Here is a 17,249-nt window from a genome sequence, read left to right as displayed (position 1 = left end):
GCACAGCACTATATACTGACACCAGGCCAACACTCACAAACTCAAGTTAAACCATCTTGACAACCAAGAGGGAGGGTGTGTGTGTGTGTGTGTGTGTGTGTGTGTGTGTGTGTGTGTGTGTGTGTGTGTGCACCCAAAGTGACACAGAGGGGGAATAAGGACAGTTTTACAACCCCTGCTTAACAAAGGATTTGAAGGCAATCATCATCTTAAGTGCGTCTAGACGTGCCCTTTTGGGATAGTAGCCTATAAAAACAATAGGTTTTACTCAATGACAGCTCTGTCTGATGATGCCCTTTTTCCCTGCCTGAGGTGGTCTTCTCGCCACACATACAGTGTATCAGGCCCGTCGACAGGGGGGGACAAAGGGGTATGTTGTCTCGGGCCCAGGGAGATAGGGGGCCAGAATTGGTTCCCAATTACATTGTATGTATTGGGTAGGGCCGGGCGGCCCTTTCAGATGACTTTGTCCTGGGCCCAACGTGGGACCAGCAGTGTATACTACAGCATTCCTCTTTACAACTAAAGCTTACTGTAACAGCACATGCTACACATTAGCACTCGAGGAAACAGCAGCAGTAAGCAGTACATCATTACACCATTATCTCTTCAGATCCAAGTCATCAGGAAATGTTTGGTAGAAAGTAAATCTCTGCTACTTCGATGTCTTCTTCACCACCCATTTGCTTCAGTTTGCTTAGTATAATGTAGCCTACACATAGTAGCAACAAATGGCTGTATTTACAAGAGTTTTACTACTGTTGCACTTTAACGTCTGTCCTGAGGCAGTGGTGTTTCGACACACACATAGTCATGATTTATTTTAACACTCCTTAAGTAAATGCCTGTTAGGGTAAATCAAAATTGTTTGCATCAATTTCTTGTTACTTAGAAATAATGGGAGATGTTTGAGCGTAGCTTATTCACAGATGGCCCATCATTCTGGGGTAAAAAAATGAAGAGAAAAACTGTGCATACAGAGGGTTACAGGCATAATGTGATTCTTAAATCCTTATCCTTTTGATGTAGGCTATTTGGTAAAACTCTATCCTAATTTTCCATTTATTTCACAATGTCACCACAATAGAAAACACACACACAAGCACACATATGCACGCAATCACACACGCACACACACACACACGCACACGCACACACACGCACACGCACACACACACACGCACACACACACACGTTAGGCTACATTCACGCCAAGTAACCAGTCAAAGAATTACACAACATAAAGTGCTAGAATAAAGTTACAGTATCCAACATCAAGATACTAAATTTCCACTTTCCATGTACTTTGTTCTCATATTCTACACATGCAGACACTAGAAAATCACGAAACTGTTTATTTTTCTCCCCCGCCCCCCCTTTTGAACCCAGTCTGACACAGAATAAAGAGCCAATACCACTGAAGAACTGGTCCCAAGTGGCCCTATGGACTTTGGCCTTCTCATTTTCCCCCTCTTTCTTCTCTCTCTCTCTCTCTCTCTCTCCATCTCCCTCTCTCTCCAAGCAATCAGACCAGTGCTGGGGAGCAGAGAGAATCGCTCTCTGGAGGGCCTGATAGGCTGTTTCCAGAGTAATAAGCCGTACAACTGCTTTGGACAGAGATGTACATGCCCTGATTTCAGCTTTAACGATTAGGCTGTCTTTGTCTTTGTCTGTGCCTGTGCGTTTTGTAGTGTGTGTGTGTGTGTGTGTGTGTGTGTGTGTGTGTGTGTGTGTACATGTACTTGCGTGTGTGTGTACACATGTACTTGCATGTGGCTCTATCAACGTTGTATTTACATGTGTGTGTGTGCGTGTGCATGTGTGCATCTTCTACATGTGCCAACTGTATGTATGTATGTAGTATGTAGGTGTGCATGCATAAATACATGAACCTTTGTGCCATGGGACTTGCACTTCCTTTACCATTCAAAATGAGTGCTGATGATTGCACGGATGGATGCACCAGTGACATGACCCAAATGGAACCAGCCAATGACCATGACTCTGGAAACTATGGAAACCTGTGCCATGGATGCAAAGTAAAAAACATGGAAAAACAGGATCACACATGACCAAAAAAAGCCTAAATGCAATGCAATAACAAAATGAAGCCAGAGGATGCAAGATGTACATTCTTTTAATTTATCAATAGTTCTGTACACAATTGTGGGGTGCAAAATATGAATGGAGCACAAATGTGGGGAAACAGTAAGAAAACAAACAAAGCACCAACAACAAAAAATGCAATTCACCAGGGAACATAAAAAACACAAACATGTCAACATAGCTTATAGTACAAAAAAATGAGCATGCTTGGCTGGAACTACAAAGAGTTTGGTTGTATGACAGGAATGCAAATAGTACTCCCCTCATATTTTCACAGGTTCTGAATAGTCATCAAAATGTATAGTCTGGCATTGAGTTTGTCCCTAATGGAGTAGTAGTATGTATGGCTGGGATTGAAACTAGGGAGCCTTGTACCATCTGCATTTGTGTAGTGCTGTTTCTGACATTACTCTGCCACGTCATAAATAGAATGCTATGATAAGTTTGATGCAAAATATTCCTTCTATTCTTTTTTTTTAATGGAGATTGGTTTGACAAGACGCTGTGTGTGTTGAAACAACACCAGAGAGATACGCAAACACTTCTGATACTGCACAGACCCTGAAGGCACAGCAGAGGTTGATAAACTGAACTAGTTTAAAATGTTTTTTTATGTAAAACATGAGATACTGCAATGACAGGACTGACTCTGAAACATGTGGATGCAGCAAGGGCAAAGAAGAAAAATATATCAAGCGACCAAAGGGGAAGTCAAACGTTTTAACTTTTCGCAAGAGTCAACACTGATCGAAAAAAAAAAAAAAAAACCACTATGGACAAAAAGGAATGTTTACACACATGCGTGTATGTGCCGTACCTGCTTGCAAAACACCTGACTTTTCCCATGTAAACTAGGCTTCCCACTCGCCACCAGTAGGCTACAGTACCCCAGAGGAGTAGCACAACCTGGCGGCAAGCTCTCAATAAACGTAAATGTAAAATAGTACATGACGTCACACCTGCACACCCCTGAGCCTTCCCAATGCACTCCAACACTGCCTCCATCTTCATATACAGTACAGAAAGGTAAAACATATCCACTGACTGAGTTGCTAAGGACTAAGCCAGAGAATTCATGTTGAAAAACAAATAAAACGAAAGAAAGGCTAACCAAAACGGTTTCTGGAGGAACAGGGTAAACCAGATAAAATCACTATACTGCATATAGAAATATCAACACGGAGACAGATGACTGTTTTTTTGTTGTTGTAAAGATGAGTGAAGCGACGTCCACGCTCTCTGTCCACGTCTCCATGAGAGTAATCGGCAATCCACTTGAGGAGCACCTCACCTCCTCTTACTCTTTCCCTCTTCTCTTCTCCTCCGCCTCTTACCCTCTCTTCATCAGACCATTCTCTCAACTCTCTTCTCCTCCTCCTCCTCCTCCTCCTCCTCTTCTGTTGGCCTAAAAGAAGTGACCCGCTGCATTGCCGTTGTGTCCCTTTTCCTTTCCCCAACCCTGTATTCTTTACACAGCAGCGCGCCCTGGTGGCGGGACGCCGGAACAACTCCATATTCCTGGCCAGACTGGGGATTAGTGTCGGGCTCCAGTGATGCGCAAAACAGGGACAGTCTAGTCTGAGGTGGTTTTGGCGGGGTTTTTTGGTGGCGGCTGATGCTGCGCTGCTATTACACGCGGCTCGCCGGGTGGCAGCGGTAGGCGCAGTTCTGCAGGGGGTCGCGTTCTGCACCCTCACCAGCGGCCACCTCCGAACAGCCCCCCTCACACTGGGCACCTGGAGAGAGAAGGAGAGAGAGAGAGAGAGAGAGAGAGAGAGAGAGAGAGAGAGAGAGAGAGAGAGAGAGAGAGAGAGAGAGAGAGAGAGAATGAGAGAATGAGAGAGAGAGTGTGAGAATGAGAGAGAACGAGAATGAATCTGTAAATAAATCTCAGCATGCCAGTAGATATTGTGAAACACCACAACATTGTTAGCGTTGGGTGTTTGGCTTTGCACATCACTGTAGAAAATATCTTCAGGTCAGTTCTGTCATGAAACTGCTGGAAAATCATTCATGGTTTAACTTTCAGAAACTTGGGGTTAATAGCTCGGTCGGTATTGCACCTGCACTAAGGCACCAAATACCTCCTTTGTAATGAAGGCTAACCAACAAAGTGAAAGAATCACGGCACACTGATTCTACTCCTTGTTTTATTATATAATGTTTTTGACCTGTGCAGTCTCCATCAGACATATTGTGTAATAAAACTGAGAGCAGAATCTGTGAGCTGTGATTCTTTCACTGTGTTAGATAAGCCTTTGATCCAGCACCCGATGGCCTGGATGTGCATGCACACCTGTACCTACTTACGGATTTAGGCCCTCGGTACGCTTGCTGCGAGCTGCACATAATGCGTGTCACCGTGAGCAACGGACTGCACATGCTTGCTTTAAAAGCAGCAGACCAACATGTAAAAATACTGGCTGTATCATCCAGGGGGCAGAGAGAACAGCACTGCGTTCCGGAAATTGGGAACACAGACTGTAAATAAAACAAAAAGAAGGACTCCTCTGGCAAAGAGACGATACTGCTATTACTTTGTTCATTTGCACGCTCCTTTTTCAAAGTGTAAAGAGGAAGTATGATCGCAAATCGAATATTTGTAATTTCAGACAAGCTCAATGAGAAGCTTTGGAAAAGTTGCCGCCATTGTTGTTTTCTCCAGAAGCACTTTCAAGGAACTGTGCAGTCTTTCTTACGACCGTCCCCAGCGAGTTTGAAGATATCGCACCTAATGCATGCATTTGGTCGCAGTGTCAATTTTATGCACTTCCGTGAGTCAATCACGGAAAACAATTCCGTGTCCAGGGGCACGGAAGTTTGGCGAAATCCGTGAAACTGACACAGATTTTGTGTCCCAAAGATACGTGTCCATTCCACAGAATTCTGAGAGATCAGGCTGTGAACGTGCACCGGCATGATTAACCCCTTAAGACGCGGCTTCATACATTTGTTGTTGCCAGTATGGTTATGACCAAGTCATGGTGCATTACTAAATTGCCTGCGTTGTGTCATAGTATTGCAGTGCTATGGTAGTTACATTTCAATGACTATTACAGCGTGCCACTGGAGGTACGGCGCGCATTAAGGGGCTACAGAGTACAGTCAATGGAGAATATTCCCCAAACCTCATCACCCCACTCAGCTGTCTGCCACTGCTCTGTCACTGCTCTTTGGAAACTACCATGCTTCAGATTCTATTCTATGTGTGGAGATGGTTCCCTAGATCAGGGGTTCTCAACCTTTTTCAACTTGGGGCCCGTTGAAATAGTCAAAAATGTTCGGGGCCCACCTCTGACCCAATTAAGAATAAAACGGAAATAAATCAACAGCAACACACACCAAATATGATTATAATTTTTGGAAAATGATTTCAAGGCCCACTTGGAATACCTTCAGGGCCCACCAGTGGCCTATAGTGGCCCATAGGTTGAGAACCACTGCCCTAGACAATCCCTTGAGACCCCCGAGACACTAATCGGCCCCCTCACCTGTCTGCCTCTCCTCCTCCACCTCCTCCACCTCACTGCTCTCAGGCAGCAGCAGGTGGCCGTGGCAGGGGCTGGGCAGGTTGGTCTGGCTGGCTCCCTCCTGGCTGGTACCCAGCTGCATCCGACGCATGCGCCGCACCACCGCCGTCACGTTGAAGGCTTGCTGAGGGACGGGCAGCCGACCGAGAGGAGAGGGAAAATGGAACACGGAACATAGAACAACATACTGAGCATGCTGGGACTGGAGGAGGAGCGAGACCATGCCTTCATTTTCCTCTGGGATTAATATATATTCTCTAAACTACTCGATAAATGGTCTAACTGCAATTCTTAGCATGCCGCATATTGTGACAAATGAAGTACCAGTGCCACACAAAAAAAGGACATTTTACAAATTATAGTACTACTGATCGAATAGTGTTGGTTGCAAACACTTAAGCAACAGTACAAAATTCTGCTTTCCTCATCATTATATCCTACAGCAACCATTTTAGGGTTTTTTTTAAAACAAAAGAACAAATGCTCAGCATGCAGGGATGGCAGTATAATGGCTAGTGTGATGGTTATTTGATCTGACAGCAATATCATTTGTCTTTTATGTTATGGCAAAAAATACTTATTTAGTGTAAATTGCAAACACATTTAAAGACTAATATGCATGTACAGTATACCGTACTATGTTCTCTATTCTGAGCATATTTTATAAAACCCTTGTGAGACTGTACAGGCCTTCAGCATGCTCATCATATACACAACTGCTGAACACAACTGTAGTCTGGCACTGGACAAAAAAGTAAAAGAAAAACATCAACAAAGTCTTTGACCCCAGTGTCCCGCTGCCACAGAGACATTTTTAATTGAAAGATTCTGGGCATGCCTTAAACATCATAGATTAAAAAAAAAAACATCACACATCCAATGAAAGGCACATCCCGCAATTAAAAAAATCTTTCTGACTTTGAGAAATGACATTGGCGTCAGACACAGATTCTTGTTTCTGTTCTTTTCTCTTGGTTTCTGTCCAGCATGGGGGGGGGGGGGGGGGGGGGGGGGGGGGGGGATACGGCCCGGGGGCTGGATGCAGCCCGCCAGATTATATAAACAGGCCAGAGTCTTGTGGAAATAAAAAAAAAATCTAAGAATGTCAAACATAGAAGTAAATCTCAAGCACCTGTGTGGTTAAGTCAAATGCAATCCCCTTCTGCTTACTCCAACATACACGTGCCTGGTAAAGCCTATTGCACACAAAGTGGAGAAGCTGCTCTGCCAAAATGCCATTCCCTTGTTTTCAATGGGGCAGGTCTACCAATATTGGATGTAGGGATGCAAATGATCGATTAATTCATTAATCATTAGTTGATAGTCTTAACCTTATTAAATATTGTGGATGTTGTGACTGTGAATCCATCTGCTTACACTTGTTTGCTACATTCTAAGTGCAGTACTCCGCAATACTGTCAGTAAAACAGTAAAACCCTACTATTTAACTCAATGGGAGGTGTAAAATAAGCTTATTTCCAAAAATGGGACAGTATCACTTTAAGGCACAACCAGGGGAAGTCAGCATGCCTTCCTAGGACACTGCACTGCCAGTGGTCAATGAACAATAATGAGCATCATTATGAGGGACTACCTTTTTACTTCGGCGCTTAAATGTTAATCAGTGTCCTTGAGGAGAGTGATAAGACTGTGGTCATCCATTTAATATCCAGGAGAAAACTAAGCGTCTTTAAGACCACTTTACAAGCTTTGTTCAATGGGCTTTTTAAACTTCCATAAAACAGACAGCTGTCTGGATCTATTAAATAATCTTCCACTGTAATGCACTGGGCCTCTTAAACCAGTAGCAATGTAAGAAAATGTTTCAGCTTTCATGCTTCCATTACCGTATATGTCGCCATAAAAGTGATGCATTCCATCACGACACCTCATCTTGTCATGGTTGCATCACGTTATGGCGCGGTCTGATTATGTACGTACGGTATATAAAATAGACCTATTCAGCATGCAGATTACTGTGTATATGCTTATGTAAATGACATAACAGGCTTATATTACCCATGTAAGGTGCTGGGTAATTGATGAACAGTATGGCACCACCTGGAGCACCTAGAGAGAGCTACACTACGATATTTACATAACGCTGCACAAGTAGGATGGCCTTTAAAAGTTCCCACTTTTTATTTATGGTATCAGGACAGGAACATCATAACGCCCCAGTTGTTACACACAGACACACGCTGAGATGTCCTGCAGGCCTGAGCGAACAGTAGGCACCAGATGCAGAGGGGTGTGTGACTGCAGTACATTGGTAGCCAGGCCATGCCCTCCTACTAGTGACGCAACACCTTCAGCGTTGCTACTAGTCAGGTCAAGTCAAGAGCAATGCAAGAACTTTCTGAGCTCCCGAAAAAATGGGAGGGGAGGGGAGGGGAGGGAGGGGAGGGGAGGGGAGGGCAGGGGAGGGGATGGTAAGGGAGGGGAGGGAGGGGAGGGGAGGGGAGGAGGGGATGGGAGGGAGGGGAGGGGAGGGGAGGGGAGGGGATGGGATGGTAAGGGAGGGAATGGTAAGGGAGGGGAGGGGAGGGGAGGGGAGGGGATGGTAGGGGATGAGAGGGGAGTGGGAGGGGATGGGATGGGATGGTAGGGGAGTGGATGGTAGGGGAGGGGATGGGATGGGATGGGACGGTAGGGGAGTGGATGGTAGGGGAGGGGATGGGATGGGATGGGATGGGATGGTAGGGGATGGGAGTGGATGGGGTGGGATGGGAGGGGAGGGGATGGTAGGAGAGGGGATGGGATTGGTTTGCTCACCTTCCATTTGCTTTTGGCAAAGTTCTTCTTGATCTGGGCGCTCACAGACTCGTGGATGTTCTTGTCCAGAGCTGTGTCTCCAGCAATCCTGACAGGAGAGAGAGAGAGATGGGAGGTGGCATATAATGAGTTGGACAAGTACTTTAGGTTCACTGCACGCACTTTCATAAACACAGACATGTACTGTACACACTCACAAACGCACAGACACACATACTGTACACCCCCCACCCTAACCCACACACTCAAATACAAAAAAATACACATATTTAGGAGGTGGCAGCTGCAAGTCTGTGGGGCGATTTTACATAATTCATCTTCAGTCGGCCCAAGATGACTCAGCAAAACAATTAGCAGCTCCACATGCCGTAAATCACTACAGTTACATAAGGCAAGCTGGTGGAGAAGAATAGCCCTGTGCTGTGCTGTGCTGTGCTCTGTGTACTGTGTGTGTGTGTGTGTGTGTGTGTGTGTGTGTGTGTGTGTGTGTGTGTGTGTGTGTGTGTGTGTGTGTGTGTGTGTGTGTGTGTGTGTGTGTGTGTGTGTGTGTGTGTGTGTGTGTGTGTGTGTGTGTGTGTGTGTGTGTGTGTGTGTGCGTGTGCGAGCGTGCTTGTGTGCATCTATGTATGTATAGTTTATGTGTGCGTGTGATATACGAGATACTAAAAGACTGTACCAGGGGTGCTGGAGAGCCTGGTCACATGTGTACCGGAGTCTAGGGTCCTTCTCCATCAGGTGGATGATGAAATCTTTCGCTGCAAACAGAGAATCACACATACTTCACAATCGGCATTTTCAAGTTTCAAGTCAAGGTCTGCCACCATTACGTCTTTTGGCAAGGCACTTGGCCTGCCGAAGATATCAAACATATCCATTAACTAACAAGTCTGTTAAAATTAAATCCTTGAGGATTTAATGAGTTTAAGATAAAAAACCTGTAATGTCCATTTGAACAAATTCCAACTATTTGTATGTATAAGAAAAACTAAATCACACACCAAAACTTTCTAGTGCATGTGGATTTGCAGTTAATTCGAGTTAAGATGAACATCTGTAAAGTCCATCTTAAGAATGAAACAAATTCCAAAAATGTCTATACATATATTATATGATTCTCAAGTAAAACTAAATCACACCAAAATAATGTAATGAGAGGTGGAGTAATACTTATTGCATAATAATAATATGTTTTTTCCAGTAACAAGAAACTGCTGACAAGTTTATGAAAATAACAATGAATACAGACTGAGACATTAGGGGTATGGAAGCAGATTTCTGCTAAATGTGATTGTATATACTATGAGCAAACAGTAGCTTGAAATCGTGCATAAAGAATGTGCTTGTGTGTAACTACACTCAATATGCTTGTGAATGTGCATGCATGCATTCGTGCATGCGTGTGCGTGCGTGCGTATGTTTGTGTACGCATGTGTGTGTGTATGTGTGTGTGTGCGTCTGCGTCTGCGTGTGAGTGTGTGTGTTTTGTGTGTAGCTGTGTGTCAGTGTCAGTGTGTGTGTGTGTGTGTGTGTGTGTGTGTGTGTGTGTGTGTGTGTGTGTGTAAACCTAGCCATGTACTGTATGTCCTTGTATCCTGAGCTTTGGAAATTACCTGACTCTGAGATGTCGTCCCAGTACGGTGAGTCAAACTCGTACTCCGCCTTCAGGATCTGCTCAAACAGCTTGGAGTCGTTCTCGTCGTAGAAGGGAGGGTATCCACAAAGCCTAAAGGTGAGGACAGACAGGGCAACGTTTTTTTAGAAATGTTGCAAGGAAGAAACACAATTGTCTCCTCCTTTTTCAATATGACGTCAGCATTTTTTTTTTTTTGAAGTGAAGCAGGAAAATACAACTCACAGTTTCCATAACAACAGTGGGGTGTAATTTTAGGTCTATGCCACCTACTTTTCCTGATTCGTTCAAATGTATTTAATTGAAGGTGTCTGCCGTCACAAGAAAAAGGCTGTTTTTTGATAGAATGATGAAATAAATGAATAACAAATGTGGTGATTAACCGTCCTAAAACATCTTATGGTATAGTTTCAGAAACAGCACTAAAAAAAGTCGTCCTGGATATCAGGGCATGACAGACTACTAGCCTGGTAAACCAGCGCCACCCGCTGGATGCCGAAATGTTCAGCTGCGAGTGGGTCTGGCCTCAGATCTGAGAACGTTTTGAACACTGTGCCCTGAGTCTGGCAAAACCAATCACAACGCAGCGCTTTGTTTTGAATCAAAGCAGGCAGGGTTTTGAGGGAGTGACGTCGAATCTCGCAACACCGTTGGGAAAGCACATCAACGGCAAAGATCGCAGATTGGTCAGAGCACCGGCACGGTTTGAAAAAACAACAGGTTATTCTCATCAACAATCTTCGGAAGTATTGTTCATCGGGGCCAGACTAAATTACTCCGGTCTCACATTTAGGCTGGTTTATCAGGCTAACAGACTACAGCAAAACAATCACTGAGGTAGCTTTAAACAAACAGTCTCTGAGCACATTACTGTTTAATATAAACCAGGCAACGGGGACCCATAGAAGCCCATTCAGTTTATCTGTGAACAGAGACTGCCGTGGAACACTTATGGCCTATGAAAAACATAATTAGCCAATAATTAGTAGTAATCAGTGAGCTCGTTTAAGGAAACTCGTTTGTACAAGTACATCACAACAAAACACACAATCACCAAGAGCCTGCAGCTATGCAACAGTAGAAGAGGTGGAGAATAACACTTACGATAACACACACACGCGCGTGCGCGTGCGTGTGTGTGTGTGTGTGTGTGTGTGCGTGTGTGTGTGTGTGTGTGTAGGTAGGTGTGTGTGTGTGTGTGTGTGTGTGTGTGTGTGTGTGTGTGTGTGTGTGTGTGTGTGTGTGTGTGTGTGTGTGTGTGTGTGTGTGTGTGTGTGTGTGTGTGTGTAGGTACGTGTGTGTGTGTGTGTGTGTGTGTGTGTGTGTATGTGTGATGAGTACTCACAGTATATATGCAATCACTCCGATGGACCAGCAGTCCACTGCTTTGCTGTAGGGTTTCTGGGCCAGAACCTCAGGAGCTGTCAAAGACACACACACACACACACACAATATGTAGGAAGGTAAGGAACACTAGCCTGGTTGTAATGACTGCTCTACAAGCAGAGGAAAGAGTTTAAACTTCATAAAATACAAGTGGTCACACACACACACACACACACATACATACATACACACACACATACCCCAGTGGTCTCTCTCTCTCTCTCTCTCTCTCGCTCTCTCTCTCTCTCTCTCTCTCTCTCTCTCTCTCTCTCTCACACACACACACAGCCAGTGTTATTACCTGGCCAAAGATACGATCAAAGGATCAAAGAGAGCATTACGCCGTGTGTAAGGTGACACCTGTTCCTACCCATCTGAAGAGGGGTTGTAAACAGCCCTGCTTCCCCTCGCCCTGGGGACAGGAGTCCTATAAAAACACTGTGCGCATTCCAATATGCGACCTTGCGTCCTCTGTGTGATGAATGAAGAATAGTCCCCCAAAAATTGTTTAGGCTAGGCTGACAGCGGGGAAACTTAATTGTTTTCTCCACAGAGGCGGGGCATCGGCAAAACGTGAGGCCACAAGCACAAGTGGAGGACGCAAGGTTGCATATTGGAACGCACCCTGGCTTTGAACAGCCACTCATCAGCCTTCAGGCAGGCAGACATATAATACGCCGTTTGTAGTGAAAAACCTGCATCGGATATTCCCCTAGATCCAACTTGCGGAGCGTTTATCACTAAACAACGTTGATCCGCAGGGGTGATAAAAGTTTAACAAGCTCTCGTGATCCAACGTGGTGGGATGTTATGTGTGGACGACGTGGGGGACAGAAAAGGGATGATATGTGTTGTGAGAAGGGCCTGGAGGAGTCTGTGCAAACAGCTGTGTGTGTTTGGAGAGAGAGGCTGACTCACTGGGCCAGTGTGTGTGTCTAGCAGAGGAGAGGATTCAACGTCAGCGTGAGCAGTCAAAGTCTAGAACCGTGTGAACGTAGATATCACAATACATTGGTTTGCTGTGTGTGTGTGTGTGTGTGTGTGTGTGTGTGAGTGTGTGTGAGTGTGTGTGAGTGTGAGTGTGAGTGTGAGTGTGAGTGTGAGTGTGAGTGTGAGTGTGTGTGTGTGTGTGTGTGTGTGTGTGTGTGTGTGTGTGTGTGTGTGTGTGTGTGTGTGTGTGTGTGTGTGTGTGTGTAACATGCCAGACACTTATGGATGTGGTCACAAATCAAGGTTTCAACTGTAACCTACATGTCCTATACTGCTCTTCGTGTTAGGACATGTACATATGCTTGCAATGCGTGGACTGCAGATCTGTGGACTTAATAAGGACAATTCAAAAAAGGCCGCTAAATACTACTCAATTTCTGCAACAATTAGTAGCTGAGCAATATGGCGAAGGAGATGCCATGTCTACCCCTTAACAACTTAAAAATAACCAGGCCATTCTGACCTAGTGCAATGTGTTGCATAGGACCCAGTCTCTACTGATTGCTATGAGATTTTCTTCCATCACTATGTGGATTTGTAATAAGGCTGCCTTTATGGTGAGATTGAAATAAAAGCACTAAACTGTGTGTGTGTGTGTGTCCATGTCTACACCCACCTACGTATCCTGGCGTACCGCAGGCTGTGGACATGACACTGCCGGTGCCCTCGATCTTGGACAGGCCGAAGTCGCTGATCATGATCTTGGAGTCCTCGTCCATACTGTAGTACAGCAGGTTCTCAGGCTAAGGAGACAGTAAACACATATTCACTAGTTGCCCTTGAGTGCTTGGTGTACATTACAATATGCGTGAATGCCATGCTGGCTGGCCTCGTTCCTGGGATGTTTAAAGCGGAGATCATGCGGGATGAGATCCGTTTCCACCCCCATTGTATGAGTGTAGCTGGGTGCTCTAGTGAATGGAGGGGTGTATGGGGAGGTGGTGGGACAATCCGGAAAGCCTTCACACAAGACAGGTGAAAGTGAAAGGAGGGGTTTAAATATCTGCGAAGATGGGAGCAAGTAATGACGGCTGTCAATCACTCGCGGGCTTCCTCCCGAACCATGTTTATGTATAAACAACATTTATACACAGACATTATACACAGACACAGATATAACACACTGTCACATGCACTGCCACAATATTTATACACAGATGCAAAGGAGCACTGTTGCCCTCTAGATGCAAAGTAAGGTACTAAATCAAGTTCAAAGAGCAAAGGTGAGTCACACAACTGAGCAAAGGACACAAGGTCCCTATGCAGTCTTTTCAGTGTTGCAGCTTTCTTCTCTCTCTCTCTCTCTCTCTCTCTCTCTCTCTCTCTCTCTCTCTCTCTCTCTCTCTCTCTCTCTCTCTCTCTCTCATATGAGTCATCTTATCCCTGAAGACCTGATCCAGAAGTGACGTGGAGGGTAATGTTAATTGAGAGGAAGCTTACGGATGGCAAGGCCAGACAACGGAATTGTTCCTTGGCCTATAGACTGACCTCCAAAGCTGACCTTTTCCCACTGAGATGCCACCCTTTCCAGCCCCATGCTGCTTTGAGGAGTAAGGAATTTCTAGAGGTTCTTCTAGAATTTTACTTGAACACTCTACAGCTCCCATAGAAGTCTATGTTAAAAATCTTGCGAAGTCCTTATGACGTCATAATGAGAACTCAAAATTTGGGCAAAATTCTAATCATATATTTGTGATGGTACTCCTCAAAGGGTTCAGGACCTTCCCTAGTACAGCACTTCCTCTATTCCGAACACTCCCTTTCTTTCTTTCAAGTCATTTTCGCACTCCAACCCTCTTTTCTTATCAGTCAGCAGCAGAAGACGAATAATCCCTTCTCAGTATCTTTTCCATTCGCACATACTGTATCATCTTCGCTCTCTCTTTCGTGCGCACGCACGCACGCACGCACGCACACACACACACACACAAATGCACGCATGCATGCATGCACACACACACACACACACACACACTGCAACTCTCCCTCTCTTTCTGATTTACCCTTTTCACCCCATCAGTCTATCCCTTTCTCTCTCTCTCTCTCTCTCTCTCTCTCTCTCTCTCTCTCTCTCTCAGACTACTTAATTAGCCCTCCGATGTGAGGATGAATCTGCGCACACTTGAGTGCACCGGCGGTAAACAAATGAGCTTGTTAGTCGGGAGGGGAGTAATGAACTTCATTTGCTGGGCCCTGCGAGCCCCTCGGACAAGACAAGCACGAAGAACAGCAAACGCTGCCTTATAAGCATAAGGCAATTACTGCCCCTGATAATCACTCACACAGCGGCCTCTTCATCCTCCTATGATATAATAACTAGAGATGTACAGGATCCAGGGATTAAAGCAAAAAAAAGTAATCTGACTGAACTTTTTTACCGGTTAGGCACCCGATCGAGTATCACTCCGTAACCCTACGAAAACCAATGTAGCCAGGCTCTGCCCTCATGACGAAACATACATGCAAGGAATGGTGCCAGAGCCAGCGGCATAGGCAGACGGGGCAGTCGCCTAGAGCAGAATAGGCCTATGTCTTGAGGGCGCCAGTAATACCAAAAAGTGCCACAAAATCAGAACTTCAACCAACATAAATCTTTACACTTCACATGAACAATGAATATTCATTATACACTCAGTAGACCTATATAGACTCAGTATGAGTGTACCTGTAGGTACTAGATCAGATGTGCTCAATCAGATGTAGGCCTACAATGCTATGTTTACAGATTCAATTTCTAAATACAAAAAAAGGAAAGAGGGCGGGCAGGCCTAGGCCGCTCACCAGATTGACTAGAACTGGCCGAGAATGGAGGGATAATGGATACTATATCAGACAGCAAAGATTGAACTGAAATTTGGGGCATGTTTTGGTTATTTCCTCTTATTTCTACCCATTGTTTATGAATGCTGCTTCAAAATGGTAGCTGATCTCACAGAATTATTGACTTGGAATTGCAATGTGTTGATACAGTGAGTGATCCCATTATGGGTTTTTTTGTTGTAGTAGTAGGCTATATTTTGTCTTTCACATTAGAATGGGCAAACACTGTTCTGGTGAAAGCACTGGTGCGCATTGCTTGCAGTTGTATTTCTGACATTTAAAAAGCCCTGATCATAGCAATCAGAGGGAGAAAACTAGCTTTAATTATTTGCATGTTTTTCACCCTTCGGCCTTTTTCAGTATTCATCCTGTTACAAATAACTTCTTGACGTTCACAAACAGGGTGCGGTATGTCTACCTCTGTGTTCTACCGTTTTGAAAACTGGCTACTTTTTTGCTTCTCGATGTGCGGTGCCAAGCACACGCTTACCATTGATTTAAAAAACGTCCCCGATTCTTCCTATGCGCACGTGTTCTACAAGCTGACAGGAAGCAGCCTACACGACAGTCACAGACATACGTCTATCGTTTACAAAAGTAACACACTTTCCCAAGCTTGTCGCGCAGCTTTCCACTCGAATCAAGGCAAATCACCCACCCATCAGTCCTGAGTGCGCAGTGCGCAAATAGGCTAACTGAACTCAAACGAAACGCATAGTCCGAGAAGATGGGCACAGACGTTGAGCCACTCAAAAACAAGCGCACACACAACTGTTGCTGCTGCACACTATTCCAGTTAGCAGAAATAGCGTCACACAGTAACAAGCCTTGAAAGTGAAACAAACGTCGAAACGGCATTTATCGACCATGAGTCCACCCATCAGAACACTACTTCCCAGAACAAGACGTGGCATAAATTGGCTCTGCCAGGGATAGCCTATCCGTGACCCAAATGCAACCCATTTTTAACTTATTTCTTGAATATATATATCGGCAACAACAAAGTTAATCTGTTATGAGTATAGATGAGACTGTGAATTATCCGTTGTCAAAAAGACAACTAGCTCTACACGCAGCCAGTCAAACGCGCTAAACTTTGAGGATGAAACGCATGGTAGGCTATCCTAGTTAGCTGCCATAGTCGTCCCATTGGGGCTATGAATAATGCTAGTAAGAGTCACAATGCTTAAAAGACAAACCCTTCATGAAAAGGACACGCAGTCGAAGCAAACTATTCATTTTTTCCCCCTAAATATCTGCCACGGCAGGTGCAATGATATGGAAACGTCACTGCACTTTATACATTGTATTACAATTATTTTCTTTTCTGCCATCAGCAACAATTTTGGCTATTTATTTTTTTAATCTCTCGCGCTGCGCTGCCACAGAATTGTTGACCGCTCGTGTACTTTTTTTTGGAACACGGAAGAACAGGGGATGACCCAAAACTAGGCTACTGATGAGTGAATGTTGTATCACACCGCCAATGGTGGAGTGTATAACTACATCCGTACACCAAACACACCTCTCGTCCCCTTCTCATGACCAGGAGTGCTCTCGATTTGAGTTCAGTTGGAAAGTAAAAATTGTAAATTAATTGACATAAATTATACGGACGGAAATCCGTCCAAACGAAAATCCAGTTGACGGAATTCCGTCGTAGCGACGGAAAACTTTAATCCCTGCAGGATCCAAGATCCGGTTCCGGATCCGGCAGGATAATAGGGTTTTTCAGACTATCCGGATCCGGCAGGATCTTAAGCAGTGGATCCGGTATCCGGCAGTTACCTAAAAAACAGGGTCTGGGGCATCTCTACTTTTTACGTAACCTAGGCTTTTCAGTCAGTCTTTCACAACCCCAATCGCTGCATGGAGTGAAAGCCCTTTGGAAGTGGCCGTTGAAGGCAGTGTGGCAGTAAGCCAATGAGTCTTAAAAATAGTTTGCGCCAACGTAATAAAAAGGGCCCATGTGTGCAAGTTGGCTATGTGTTTCAACCCTTTCGTAGGATCCG

General features: G+C 44.9%; 1 protein-coding gene across 2 annotated transcripts in view; it reads right to left on the bottom strand.

Moving 5' to 3' along the window:
* Nucleotides 1–2,119: 2,119 nt before the first annotated feature.
* The window catches only part of LOC134462059 (calcium/calmodulin-dependent protein kinase type 1-like), a 73,920-nt gene continuing 58,790 nt past the window's right edge, over nt 2,120–17,249 (bottom strand). For both annotated transcript variants that reach the window (XM_063214911.1, XM_063214910.1), the window contains exons 6-12: nt 13,034–13,160; nt 11,387–11,462; nt 10,022–10,134; nt 9,088–9,166; nt 8,412–8,499; nt 5,598–5,760; nt 2,120–3,842 (exon numbers count right to left, since the gene is read on the bottom strand). In XM_063214911.1, coding sequence (XP_063070981.1) covers nt 3,736–3,842; nt 5,598–5,760; nt 8,412–8,499; nt 9,088–9,166; nt 10,022–10,134; nt 11,387–11,462; nt 13,034–13,160 — 753 coding nt within the window. In that variant the 3' untranslated portion in view covers nt 2,120–3,735. The remainder of the gene's footprint in view (nt 3,843–5,597; nt 5,761–8,411; nt 8,500–9,087; nt 9,167–10,021; nt 10,135–11,386; nt 11,463–13,033; nt 13,161–17,249) is intronic.

The sequence above is a fragment of the Engraulis encrasicolus genome, chromosome 14 (assembly GCF_034702125.1).
Source record: "Engraulis encrasicolus isolate BLACKSEA-1 chromosome 14, IST_EnEncr_1.0, whole genome shotgun sequence".
Lineage (NCBI taxonomy): Eukaryota > Metazoa > Chordata > Actinopteri > Clupeiformes > Engraulidae > Engraulis > Engraulis encrasicolus.
The sequence above is the reverse complement of the archived record's forward strand: the minus strand, read 5'-3'. Positions and strand labels throughout refer to the sequence as shown.